At 40.9% G+C, this 13,083-nt stretch overlaps 3 protein-coding genes across 3 annotated transcripts; all 3 read right to left on the reverse strand.

The window, feature by feature from the left end:
- Window positions 1-18: 18 nt before the first annotated feature.
- Window positions 19-1,797, reverse strand: dtymk (deoxythymidylate kinase (thymidylate kinase)). Its single transcript, XM_073476267.1, has 5 exons — window positions 1,587-1,797; window positions 1,324-1,432; window positions 619-709; window positions 305-502; window positions 19-216 (listed from the first exon to the last, which is right to left on the reverse strand). The coding sequence occupies exons 1-5, from the start codon at window positions 1,714-1,716 to the stop codon at window positions 106-108; spliced, it is 639 nt and encodes a 212-aa protein (XP_073332368.1). The 5' UTR covers window positions 1,717-1,797; the 3' UTR covers window positions 19-105.
- Window positions 1,798-2,754: 957 nt separating this feature from the next.
- On the reverse strand, window positions 2,755-7,310 carry agxta (alanine--glyoxylate and serine--pyruvate aminotransferase a). Its single transcript, XM_073477166.1, has 11 exons — window positions 7,064-7,310; window positions 5,649-5,841; window positions 5,220-5,284; window positions 5,041-5,141; window positions 4,882-4,952; window positions 4,699-4,783; window positions 4,522-4,620; window positions 4,328-4,397; window positions 3,316-3,411; window positions 3,051-3,179; window positions 2,755-2,954 (listed from the first exon to the last, which is right to left on the reverse strand). The coding sequence occupies exons 1-11, from the start codon at window positions 7,220-7,222 to the stop codon at window positions 2,847-2,849; spliced, it is 1,176 nt and encodes a 391-aa protein (XP_073333267.1). The 5' UTR covers window positions 7,223-7,310; the 3' UTR covers window positions 2,755-2,846.
- A 1,105-nt stretch (window positions 7,311-8,415) lies between these two features.
- LOC141005332 (allantoinase, mitochondrial) lies at window positions 8,416-13,083 on the reverse strand. Its single transcript, XM_073477165.1, has 11 exons — window positions 12,872-13,083; window positions 12,611-12,762; window positions 12,143-12,257; window positions 11,899-12,045; window positions 11,744-11,789; window positions 10,861-10,954; window positions 10,576-10,762; window positions 10,313-10,451; window positions 8,831-9,003; window positions 8,705-8,737; window positions 8,416-8,611 (listed from the first exon to the last, which is right to left on the reverse strand). The coding sequence occupies exons 1-11, from the start codon at window positions 13,010-13,012 to the stop codon at window positions 8,462-8,464; spliced, it is 1,377 nt and encodes a 458-aa protein (XP_073333266.1). The 5' UTR covers window positions 13,013-13,083; the 3' UTR covers window positions 8,416-8,461.

The following is a 13,083-nucleotide window of genomic DNA, read 5'->3' on the forward strand; positions in this document are numbered from 1 at the left end:
AAAAGGGGCTTGAGCAAAGTGTGTAGTGTGCAGAAGAGTCATTTGGTTACTATACCAACAGTCTGTCTTGATACCAAAACAGTTTCATTCAAGCCTGATTCAGGTTCACTTCCATAGCTCTCCAAGAGGCACGTTCAGTGCTTTGTTGACAGCATTAAGGCTGTGGTTTTTCATGTCCTTGTGCACGTCGTCAACACTCTGAGCAGCATCTATGACCTAGAACACACAATTTAGACCACAAGATGTTAAATGTTGATTTAAATGACACCTGGGATTAAATCTACAATCCAGACTCGTCTCGTACCTGCCAGTTGACTGAAGGATCCTTCATCAGTTGTTCAAATTTCTGTTGCACCGCTCTTTGGAAAACACTGGTCTCATATCTCTCCTCTCCAAACTGACCTCTCAGAGCAGCCTCAGCTGGACTGAGCTGCAGGAACATAACAAGGTCAGGCTTCGGCAGGCCCACATCTGGTTTCTTGCACCAGTCCAGACTGAAACCCTGAAGGAGACAAACATGTCATGACATGTCTGTTGCGTCACACACACGCACACACACAGACACACAGTAATATGGTAAGGCATATGAAGAGTTTGTAAGGCTAACAGAAGACTCACTGGCTTGGCACTGGTGAAAGCAACTCCAGAGAAGGCGTACCGATCTACCACCAGGGTGATGCCCTGCTCCAGCTTCCTCTTCATTAAAGGCCTGTGGTCAGAATCATTTTATTAGGCTGCATAAGAAAATTCATGCTACAATGTATACAGGCAAGAGGAAAATATCATGGCTAATGACGAAAGAAAAAAAATGCAGTTTTTTTAAATTGGAGGTTGCAGCGTTGCTACAAAAAAGCAACAGCAGATATGAAAAGTACATTCACACAAAGTTCTGTTCATTTTTGAAGGACTGACTGAATAAAACTACAGTGTGTGTTCATGGTAATGAAGGAGCATGTCACAGTCAAGTGTGACTCACTGATGTGTTTTTTAAGTCATTATTGGAAAACAACACAGCTCTGAGGCACAGAGGAATAAGATACAAATCCATTTATATCCTTAAAACCTTAGCAAATAAACCCCAAAACGTGATGCATGGCCAGATACCACTAGGGGTAAGTAGAAACTATGGCTGCCCCATCGATGAGAACACCAGAAGGTCTCAAATGTCTTCGTGGACAAACTCTATTGCGAACACTACTTTTACTTGACATAAATAAAATGCAGAACGTAAAACTCTGAATTCCGTATTTTTACAGTGTGTTGTTGGTACTTGAACGAAGCACTGGAGGAGTGTGTATTCCCACAGTACGTGAAGACACTTACACCAGCTCCCAGCGGTTGGCGGAGAACAGCAGGTGCACTGCGTGGTCCTCCAGGTCGCTTTTCTTCTCCAGGTAGGAGCTGATCTGCTGTCCGATTATCGTGGTCCTGTCTGCGCCACGAAAAACACACAACCACAGGGCTCGTTATGTTCATGTTTCACTGTAGTGAAAAGTTACAAACCGGGCACGGCGACTCAAAAGGAAGACCCGAATCACGATGATGCTATGCTAAAGTGACAGCGGCAAAACAATAACGCGCCTCACCGGGAAACCTCATCATCTCCGCGGGTCGGCCGCTCTGTTGTAGCGCCTGGACCAGCTTCTTGCACTGCGTCGTCTTGCCGGCCTTGTCTACTCCCTCCAGCACGATGAGCGCTCCTCGTTTACACGCCATGACCCCGGCTGTCGTCGACAGGAAGGCAAATAATGAACTTCTCTCTGTGGCTAAATGTCAGACGCAGCGCTAGCTTTCAACAACATTTGCCCGCCTTTTTACACCGGAAGCAACTTCTCACTTCCGGTTTAGTTTGTTATTGTTTTTTTTTTTTACCAACTTTATTTAAATGACAGTCTTCCTTAAAATTACAGAAAAATACATAAAATTCATAATAATTTTACTTATTTTTCCTGTATAAAATAATCAGATTATACTAACATTATATTATATTATATAAAATAATTCCCTTTATAAGATTTTTTAAATGCACATTCTGTTTAAACTTTTGATATAGTAATTGTAATAAAATCCACATATTCCCACAAAAAAAGCACAGGCATTACTGTGTTGAATTTAAACAAAGGAGAAGCCGATATTTACTTTTTAAATTGTTTTATTTAATTTATGAAAGGCAACAAAGATATAATATTCATGTAGGTCTAGTATCTAGTTTTAAGGGCAAGATTCAAACTTTGTTCCAAGGTATATATTCTACCACAGCCCTGTGTAACAAATTACTTTTCTTGTTGTACTGATAGCAGGATGAAAAGCATAACACCTTTCAACAACTACAGCTCCCACAAAGCTTTACAGGTATATACCAATAGCTATGACTCATGGGATGTGTAGTTGTTGAATGAAATAGTGTTTTTTTTACTTGACCTAGCTGTTCTCTAATTTGTCTTTTTTAGGTGGAAAAAATGTGACACTAGATGTTACTGTAGCGTGTATGGATTTGTTAAATTTCTTTTTCAATAATCTAGATCCTACATCATTATTTTAACACATTGATTCACTGGTGTCGCCAACCTGCAAGTTCCTCTTTAAATGAGAAGGTGTTCAGATTGATAATTAGTACAATGACCACTTTGTTCTGTTGGTTGTTGCATGTGGACAGAAAACAACAGAACATGTTTGAAGTTTTAAGTGTGAATGATGAAAGAAGCACACCATGAGAAAACACAGTATACATATACATATACAACCCCACTCAACTGAGAGTAATGGTTTATTTATTTCAGACAGTCTCTTCCTTATGACAACAAAATTTATTTGGGTTTTTCTCCACAGCATCCAACAGCAACATGTTACACTTTGCTTTTATGGCAGTGTTTCAGAGCATCTTTCAGTGCTTCCAGCACCATGTCAACGCTGGCCTTTGTGCTGTTACATCCCATAAGTCCCACACGCAGCACCTGGAAAGACCAAAAAAATATGGGAGTAAGGCTACACAGGGCATCTTGGTGGGTTTAAGTAAGAATAAAAACAAGAGTATATAAATAATCTCTCACCAAGCCAACAGATGGTCCAAGCCCTCCAGAAATCTCTAAATTATGAGTTTTCATGATGTAGGTTGTGATCTCTTTCCAGTCATATCCATGAGGAGCAACAATAGTGGTAACTGTAGGCAGTCTTGCTTTCTGTAACAACCAATTGAAGTCAGAATTAGCACATTTTATCATTTTATATTATTACGACAATTATTGTTGTTGTTGCTTTTAGATATGAATTCCACTACAGGTCATTATAAAATTTCATGATTGTGTTAAAACTCACTTTTTCTTTGACAAAAAGTTTGAGACCCATGCCTTCTAAGCCAGCATGGAAATACTCCGCCACTTTTCCGTGTCTTTCCCATGAATTCTCCAGACCCTTAAAAAAGGCATAAAACAGACGGCCCAAACATTATAGTATAGCTGAACCAGAACCCATATTTCCATTATGTACATATTCATTTTCAGGGTACTAATCTGGGTTTAGTACAAAACACCAACAGTTTAAAGCCATGCTAGTTTCTCTGCAAGGCTGTACTTAGGTGCAGTGGTGCTTTGAGCTAAATGGTAATGCTATGCTAACATGCTCATGACAATGTAAACAAACAATGACATGTAAACCTGCTGATGCTTAACAGTTATAATGCTTACCATGTCAACCATCTTAGTTTAGCTGATGGGAATGTGATTTGTTTTGCAGTTATTGGTTATAAACCTACTGTGGCCGATAAGGGCAAGCACGTTCATGTGTTTGGTTGTGTGTATTTGCAGTGTGTTCCCTAATGCTGCACATGTTGTGAATTTCATTGGGATATTTTTTTTTTATTTGCTAGTGTTTTGTCTATTTACATGTGTTTTGCCACTGTGGTGGCCACAGCATTAACTAAAGTATGGGACAAACTGAAACTTTGACCTCATGGTGGCACAAGAGAAAAAGTCAGAGGATTACTAAAGTCCGTAGGATTTCTCCCCTGCAGACAACAAATATCTGTTCAGAATTCCATTAAAATCAATTCAGTGGTTGTAGAGATACTTCACTCAAAACCAAAGTGGTGAGCTGACAGACATTGCCATGCTCAGGGCCATGCTGCTAGCATATTGTTCCAACAGTATTCAGATTAGAGCCTCTTTTTTTGCACACATGCTCAAAAAGTAAAAGCTAGTTAATGACTGATTCAAGTTTATGCCTTGTTCTGACCAAAGAACTGTTGGCGCAGAGGTTTTTTTCACTCGCTGGCTGTCTGTACAGAATTGCTTAGGCAGTAGAAAGACGCAAAATCGTTTTGTTGTCTCACCTCTTCAACAAGGACAGCCAGACTCTCCCTCAGAGAGTAGAAAGCAGTGACTGGACCTGTGTGGTGATATCTGTGAAGCGGAAAAGGAGAAGACAGAGCAATGTTCAGGTGATTGTGCAAGTCTGGCTAAAAATAAGACCACAGTTTGAAATGTAATCACTTCCTGTCTGTTGGAAAATAAAAAGGTGTCTTACACTCTTGATGGCTTGCCATCACATCCCCAGTAGTTTGCAAGCCAACTCAAATCCAAGAAGAAGGACACGGGCTTTGTCCTCCGGTTGAATACTTTCTGGCTGTGGACACATTCAACCTTAAATATGCATGTAACATACACTATACCCTGAATTATTAATTGTGTATACATTTCTCACCATGCTCTTTCACTGAAGGAGATGGGTGCTGTACCCGGAGGAGCATTCAAAACCTTTTGGGAGCCTGTGTATAGGATGTCTATCCCTGAAAATACAGCACAAACACCCAGAAAAATCTATAATTGGTGCCATCAAATCACAGTAAAAGGTTTCGTCTGGAAACTGGAAACATCTATCAGAAACCTTGCTGGTCCATGCAGAGAGGAGCCCCTCCAATTGATGCCACCGAGTCAACGAGAAGCAAACAGCCATACCTGTAGGCACAAATCATAACATAACTGTTATCTGCCTTAATTTGGGTACAGATGTGATGATGACAGAGGAGTGATCGCTGCATCTTACTTATGGCACAGCTGTCCGATGCCATCTAAAGGATGCAAGACTCCTGTAGAAGACTCTCCATGTGCAAGGAAGAGCACCGCCGGCCTGTATTTCGATAAGGCCTGTGGTGAGAAAATAGTTTGATCAGACGGACAATAGCTTCGACAGAATAAATCTGAACTGGAGAGTCAGAGTGATACCTGCTCAATTTCTGCGTTAGTGAAGAAGCCACCAGGGGGCGCCACGATGGTGTTCACTCTGGCACCTGTTGGATCGACACACATGATATTCTGTGGATGAATCACCTCAGATTGGTTTTTATTAAGCCACACTGTTCCACTGGGAACAGTGTGGCTTAATAAAAACAGTCCCACATACAACTTCCTACTGTTATAAATACTAGTTCAGCAAATGTGTATTCATCCACAGCTGAAAATAGTTCCCAACAAATACACCGTTAAAAATACAGTGCCCAGCTCTTAGATTACTGAGCTCTTACTATATTATTTGTGATCCTGTTTTAAATATTTACATTCTAAGAAATAACTAATAATGGGCTTGGAGTTGAGAGCCACAGACAGAAGAAATTATTTTGTTGAGACAAAAATTATTGAAGACACGAGCCTTACCTATCCTCTCAGCCATGTCTGCGGCTCGCTCGCCCCATATGCCGTTGACTGCAGACAGCACGCTGTCCCCGGGCTCCACTGTGTTGAAGATGGCACACTCCATGGCGGTGTGGCCGGTGCCGCTCACAGCCAAAGTCATGTTGTTCTGAGTCTGGAACATGTACTGGATCCCACTTTTGATGTCATTCATTATCTGAGACATTAAATGAGCAAATGTTAGTGAGAAAGATTATATGTTTGAATAGAAATATATTTACGGTACTGTATCCTGTTGCCCTAAATGAGTGGTAGACTTCCAGTGGTCCTTCACTAAAACACTTGAAATCTGTCCAATCATGAGCAAGCTAGGAATCAGATTGGTCGATTGACAGAAAATGAATCCGCAAGATTCCTAAAAACTGAATCATTTCAGTCATATTGGTCATTTTAGAGCTTTTGTTATTCCTTTTAAAGGGTATTATTTAGATGTTTAAACATGTCAACCTGAGCTTTTAAAGATTGTGATGGACGCTTCAGTAATCTCTGAAGGACCACTGATTAATAAAGAAAATAAATGCGATTAATTCATAATGAAAGTAAATATTAGTTGCAGCCCTACTTGAGAGCACGCTCTGTCTTTCACACACACACGTTTGTCTCTCTATACTTGTGAGGACCTTGACTTAACCCTAACCTTATTCTAACCTTAACCTTAAACCAAGACTTAACCTTTAACCTTAGTCCTTTGAAGTAGTGATCACCAGCCAAAATGTCCTCACAATGCAGAAATGTCCTCATTACGCTGGTGTTAAACTGAGTCCTCACAAAGATAGCAATACAAGCACACATTGACAGTTGTTTTACACACTTTTAATCAAAACGCCATGGCTTGGCCCTGGTTTTGCAAGTATGTGAGTAAATGTACTTTGCTGTGACTTTCCACTACTGGCTTCTTTAAAATAATATATACTACATTTAACTCTGCATTACTAAAAGACAGGATGTTGGGTGGAATATAACATTGATCCCTGCCTGGTTCTGTTTGACGTTTCTGCCTGTTAAAAGGCTTTTTTCCTCGCTGCTGTTGTCAAGTGTTTGCTCTCTGGGAAATGCTGGGTCTCTGCAAATTAACCAGTTTGGTTTAGATCTGCTGTGTATGAAAGGTGTCATGAGATAACTTTTGTTTGCACAATAGAAATGTTGAGAACCGTTGTGCAAATGTCAAATATATCTTAACTGATCAGGGATATCTAAGAAGCTTTACAATCCTTCACACACTCCAACATTACAATGTAGATTGTGTAAATAGTTTCATTTTTAGCTTTTAAAGTGTATACATTTCCACAGTTTGGGCTACAGTCTGCTTAGACTGACTTTCCTCTTATCTCTCTCTTCCTTGATAGACGACATCATGTGTGTTTAACCCACTGACTTACCTCAAATATCTCTGGATGCATGTGTCCAATGACAGGATTGATCCCAGCCATTAAAATTCTTGGAGGAACATTGGAAGGTCCCGGTCCAAACATGTAACGATGTGGAACGGCCAGTGGTTTCTGCAGGCATTTTGGTGGCGGTACGGAGAAGGACGACATGTTCCCAGCAGTGTGACAAGCGCAGTCAATCCAAAAAAAAGCTGTGGAAGCAGGTGAAGTAAAACCTCGACCAAGCACACCCCCTCTGTCTGACCAGTGAGGTCCTCAGGTCAGGAGTCCGTCACAACATTTTCTGCTTTTATCTGTCTTATTCTGTCAACACTTGTCGCTTTGTGCGCACAGTGAAGTCACCCAGCATGTCCGAAATGTTAATCATTGACTAAAGACTAAAGAAAGGCTCAACTATTACACTGCTGTGCTTTTACCCAAATAAATATCATGTGTCCAACCTATTTTCCACAACTTAAGTGTAGATGATCCTACTAGACAACATTTTGAATCAGATGATTGTAGGTTATGACCAGTTAAAGTTGATGAGATTCATGAGTTTCACTAATAAATATTTGGACAGTGTATATAACCTCAAACAATGTTGGAAAGACTCATAAAAGTGTAATAGATTTAAGGGTGTAGACAAAATGATGGTCTGATTTTTCCTGAAGTTTCTAATTTTTCACTTATGGTGATTGTGAATAAAGCTGAGAGAAATATGGCCAATGTCATCCGTTGTGTACTCTCCCCAAGTAGTTCTAGTAGATTGTACTCAGTTTGATTCACATACCCATCATGTCAAGGGTGTATGTCATGTAAAGAGTAATGATACTGGCATGTCATCAGCCGATAATGGCTTTAAAATGCTGCTTCCATTTGCGCACACAACACAAACCGTAGTGACGTAGTACTAAGTAATCTTCTTATTTTGCCCAGTGAATGTGTACGTTTTGAAAAGCACTGTATGTCAGCATCTGCCACCGGACCACCACGATAACAGTGGGCATAGTTTTAAGAGAGACTTGATGTTTTCTGCAGTCTAGCCCATGTGTTCCCTCTCACTCTCCCTTCATCTACCTAGCATTATTTAAGTATTCGTGCTTTAAGTAAATCTCTTGCGCTGATTCCCTACCTGTTTAGCATTGTGGATAAGATCTTTTACCAGCTTTCTATGTCAATTTTTGGTTAGTAATCAGCCCTTGAATCAAATATCTGACACTATTATAGGGTTATAAAAAAAAGTGTCTCCAGTTCTATCCCAAATGAAAATTGTGATTTTTAGATATTAAAATATAATGACAAGCAGTGTGAGAGAACCTACATGGTGCACTGTCCTCAACAGATTCACACAACACAATAAGTCAGACACGTTGAGGTTTTACTACAGCTTGTTGTTGTTATTGTGTTTCACAGTTGGGCTTGAGATTTCCTCTGAGGGAGGAGGAGATGCTTCCCCAGAGGCTCGGGGCAGAAGGAGCCTTCTCTGTACACCAGCCGCCCCCCGATGATGGTGGCACACACCACTCCTTGTAGTGTGACGCCAAGGTATGGAGTTAGCTGTGAACACACACACACACACCATCGCCCACTCAGTCATATAAAAATACGATCAAGTGTGATCATAACATTTATACGTTTAATGTGGTTTACCTTGTTTTTATGATGTACGCTTGCTTCTTTAATCTGTGAAGAAAAATGAAATTAAGATGAAAATAATGTAAGTAAATGAGTTTTCTGTGTCATAAAAGATGTTTAATGACATTATTAATTACTAACTTTAAATTCTCTCTCTGGGTCCCATACGACCAGGTCGGCATCGTAGCCAGGGGCGAGACTGCCCTTCCGGTCGTCAAGACGACACAGCTGGGCTGTTCTCCGGCTGAGGAGCCTCACCACATCAGACAGCTGAAAGCCTCTCTTACTGGCTGAACTCCAGAACAGGGGCAATCCTGCAAATGGTTCAAATGTGGCAGAGTGATTAACAGGCCTATGGAGCATTGAGTTCACACCATTAAATATTTATTCTGTCCTGCATTCATTACTTCTGTCTTAAAGGTACAGTCACATCAGGATGTTTTTTTATTCTCTGTGAAGCAAACATTGTTGATCAGTGTCACAGTCTTCCTGCTGTCAGACTTTGACCACGCTCTCTGTCTGAACAGTAAATGATTGCTCCGTCCTCTAAACTGGCACACAGCTCTTGTTTACCTCGCTGTGAACTTTGCCCGGTGTCTGTGGCTGTCAGGAGGATTATGTGTGGGAGGAGGGAAGAAGGGAACATCTAATCCACCCTTAAAAAGAAAATTTGCATATAAATTCCCTGTAATATTGCATGGGCCAGGTTTAAGTTGTGAATTTCACCCAGTATCTCCTTCTGCTGAAAAGCAGGAAAGGATTTGTCATGTAGAGACTAATCCTGGAGCGGCTCCACAGACAGTGAATAATGTGAAACCTGCCATGACTCTGTGACAGCAGCCATGGAAATTTTACGGTGTTGCTTGTGCATTTCCCTCTTCACAGTCAAAAGCTCTATATTCAGATATCAATTGTAAATCCACAAACAAAAGCTCTATAGTAAGTGGAAGGGATGTAATTTTCACTTGACATCATTAATTAGTTTCGCATCAATCTCTCTCATTACAGATTCAATGGGACACTGATGAGTTGATGACCTTTGACTTTTGAGACAGAGAATGATAACGTTGCTTCAGAAATATACTCCCATGGGTCAGGTAAGCAACATGTAAGAAGTCATGGAAAATAATAAATAAAGTTTATACACTGCTCAACATTTGATGGAAGAACAATGGCTGTTAACAAGTTAGACGCACAGTCTGCAATTTCTGCAATAATGAAAACAAAAGACGTAGTTTGATAATGCCTTGTAGTAGCGTGGTATCATGGGAATTGGTGTCTTCATTGTTAAACAACCAACACTGTACCACACATACATAGCTATTTCTTAAAACTAAGCTTTTTCTATGAGTTTTGGCATTTGGTACTGAAAACGAACCTCTTGGAAATCTGCTTCTGGGGTAAAGATATTCAGAAAATCGTCTGGATGGGCAGAAACACAGATACCCACGTTTATTGGGGTCTGTAGCTTCACTAGCAAATGAGAACTCGGAGTAGGCCTATGCATTGTGATATTGGAAATATCAGACATGAAACAGACATTGATGATACAGTGCATTCAATTTTGTGTTAGCAGTGGTGCGAGGATTGCTTTTGTGATTGTCGTCTCTTGTCTGTAATCACCAAATTGTAGAGAAGAAATTCCCCCCCACGCCTGGGTGAAGTCTCCACTATCCAGTTTCTTGAGGTCAGGGGTGCAGGGGGAGTGATCAGACACCACCATGTCAATCTGCCCAGTTTTCAGCGCGGACCATAACTGCTCCTGTGGGGACAAAATCAAGCATCTACTGGTGATCAAAGAATCCAAGGTAATTGCTGTATAGTTTTATGCTGAGGCTCAGACTGAAAATAGACGATCCATCTGCTGTGCAGCCTATTCTATTCACCCGGTTAACAGATCCTCTGATGGGAGGGCAGCACTTGAACTGTGTGGCCCCTGCAGGTATGTTCTCTGCACACAGGCTGAGGTAGTGGTGGGTAGTCTCCACTGTTAGGGGTGCTCCGGCCTGCCGGGCTTCCTGGATCAGTTTGAGCGGCTTTGCAGAGGACAAGTGAACTATATGGCACCGCACCCTGGAGCAGAGAGAGTTAGCTGATAAACACCACTAAAACATATCCAGATTTATCTTCTTTCATTTAATAGTTAGTTGTTACTATGCTGGTGTTCTTACTGGTACTGGAGGCAGAGCTCTGTGACAGTGCGAATTGCCTCTGTCTCCATGACATCTGGCCTGGACTGCAGAAAGGTGGAGTACTGAGTAGGATCTACAAGTGGTGTAACCAGAGGTAAGGAAAATATAAACATTCATTACTGAAAACAATTATTTTCGGACAATAACTGCAACCTTATTTTATCATCTTCCAATTCTAATCTTCTAGTTTAAAGACAGTACATTTCAAAAACCTCAACAAGTCTCAATACATCATCACGATATTAGTATTGAGGTACTGGGTCAAAAATGGCGGTAACACGAAAATGTGAGCAGTTACTGCAAGTAAGCAGTGAATCAGCAATGACAATTCAAGGGCTATACAGTAGATAATGATGAGTTACTGGAGAACAGACTGGGCGATACTACAATAATTCATCATTAGGTAAAGATTAGTTCATTAATATCTGTGAATCAACATACTTTCTTCATGAGTTGTTCCTGATTAACTATCAACCAACCGCTGATTTGGTCAGTATGTCAATTAATAGATATTTATAAACTAATCATTAACTAATGATTTATTAATATAGTATCTCCTAGTCTGTTCTCTGGTAACTCGTCATTATCTACAATATAGGGCTCGAACCAGTTATTCAGAAATTACTCATTAATGATTTATTAACTATCCAGTCGTTACTGATTCATTCCTTACTAGCTCCTCAGTAACTACTCACATTTTTGTGTACCTTATTGTTAAGTGCCACCAAAATAGCATATTTGATTTTGTCCATAATGGCCGGGTTTAATGTAATGTGTAATTTAACGTGTACTTAATGACTGCAACAGATAAAATCGGGTATATCACAGACAGAAAATCTGTTGTACACTGTTAAATTATTACCTCCATCCTCTTCTGTTGTGTGCTGAACATCCAACTCTGCATGAAACTACAGGAGACGACACAGAAGGTATTTAATTTACATTACTGTACTTCATTTGGGCATGTGGATTTAATAATTACAGACGTTATGGAAGATGCTGCAGGCGGTGATTTACCAGCAGGACACTTCCCGTGCCTTGAAGCTGCTTCATGGCTGCGTGCAGATCACTGTCAGTCACATGGGGGAACTCCTCCACCCCGCTATGGATGAGGAAACACTTGAAGCCAGCCACTCCCGCCTGGATCATGGGCTGAAGTTCTAGCTATAGGGAGATATCATTTGTTTGTGTTTGCTTTGGTCATAATTCAGCACAGTCTGGCTGAGAATGTGTTCATTTTGTCCAAGCTGTTCCTCTCTACCTGATTGCCAGGAATCACACCGCCCCAGAAGGCTGTGTCCACAAAACACTTCCCTGTCGCCTCCCGCAGCTTGTCACGAAAATTGCCAAGGGTGGTAGTTGGAGGGATGCTATTTCTGTTGTAAAAAAGAAAGAAAGAAAAAAAACACTCTTGGTGACTTTGAATCGAATTTCTCCAAAATGATACTGTTACCTTGGCCTCATTTGTCAAAAGCATCTTGAGGTTAAGATGATCTCATATTGCAACTACTATATGGGCTGAGATTATCAAAAAATACTGTTCTTGGGAGAAATAATGTGATTTGTTTTTTCTTAACATCTGAATGTATTCAACATAATCATTAGCATAATATGATATGCTAATATATTTAATTAACGTTTCAATCAAAGAAAAAGGTTGTATTGTGTGTCATAATCCACCATACAAGTTGCCTATTCCTGACCAGGAGATCAAATGTGTCCAACTTACAGTGGCATGTCCACGATCGTTGTCACCCCTCCAGCTGCAGCAGCCCTGGTGGCGGTCCAGAAACCCTCCCAGGAGGTGCGGCCTGGTTCGTTCACATGTACATGAGAATCTACAATGCCTGGCATCACCACACTGTCACCAACATCCAGCACCTGTCATCACAGTCACAGACAGGATAACACCTTTGTTTAAGAGCATACATCCACTTTCATTCCACCAGGGGGAGTATGCACAAACTGAGACCAGTAAGAGCAATCTTACCTCACAGGCCCCTGAGAAGTCCCCGTGGGAGAGTATTTGATGAATCTTCCCATCCTTTATTACGACGACAGCAGGACAGACTTCGTCGCCAACCAGCACCCTGTTACTCCTCACTGCAGTAACAGTTGATCCGAGCTCCATGTCCGTCTTTATTGAGAGTTAATGAGTACAGCAGACTGTCTGAACTCTGCTTCCACACTTCAGATACAGTC

This window comes from Pagrus major, chromosome 11 (genome assembly GCF_040436345.1).
Source record: "Pagrus major chromosome 11, Pma_NU_1.0".
Taxonomy (NCBI): domain Eukaryota; kingdom Metazoa; phylum Chordata; class Actinopteri; order Spariformes; family Sparidae; genus Pagrus; species Pagrus major.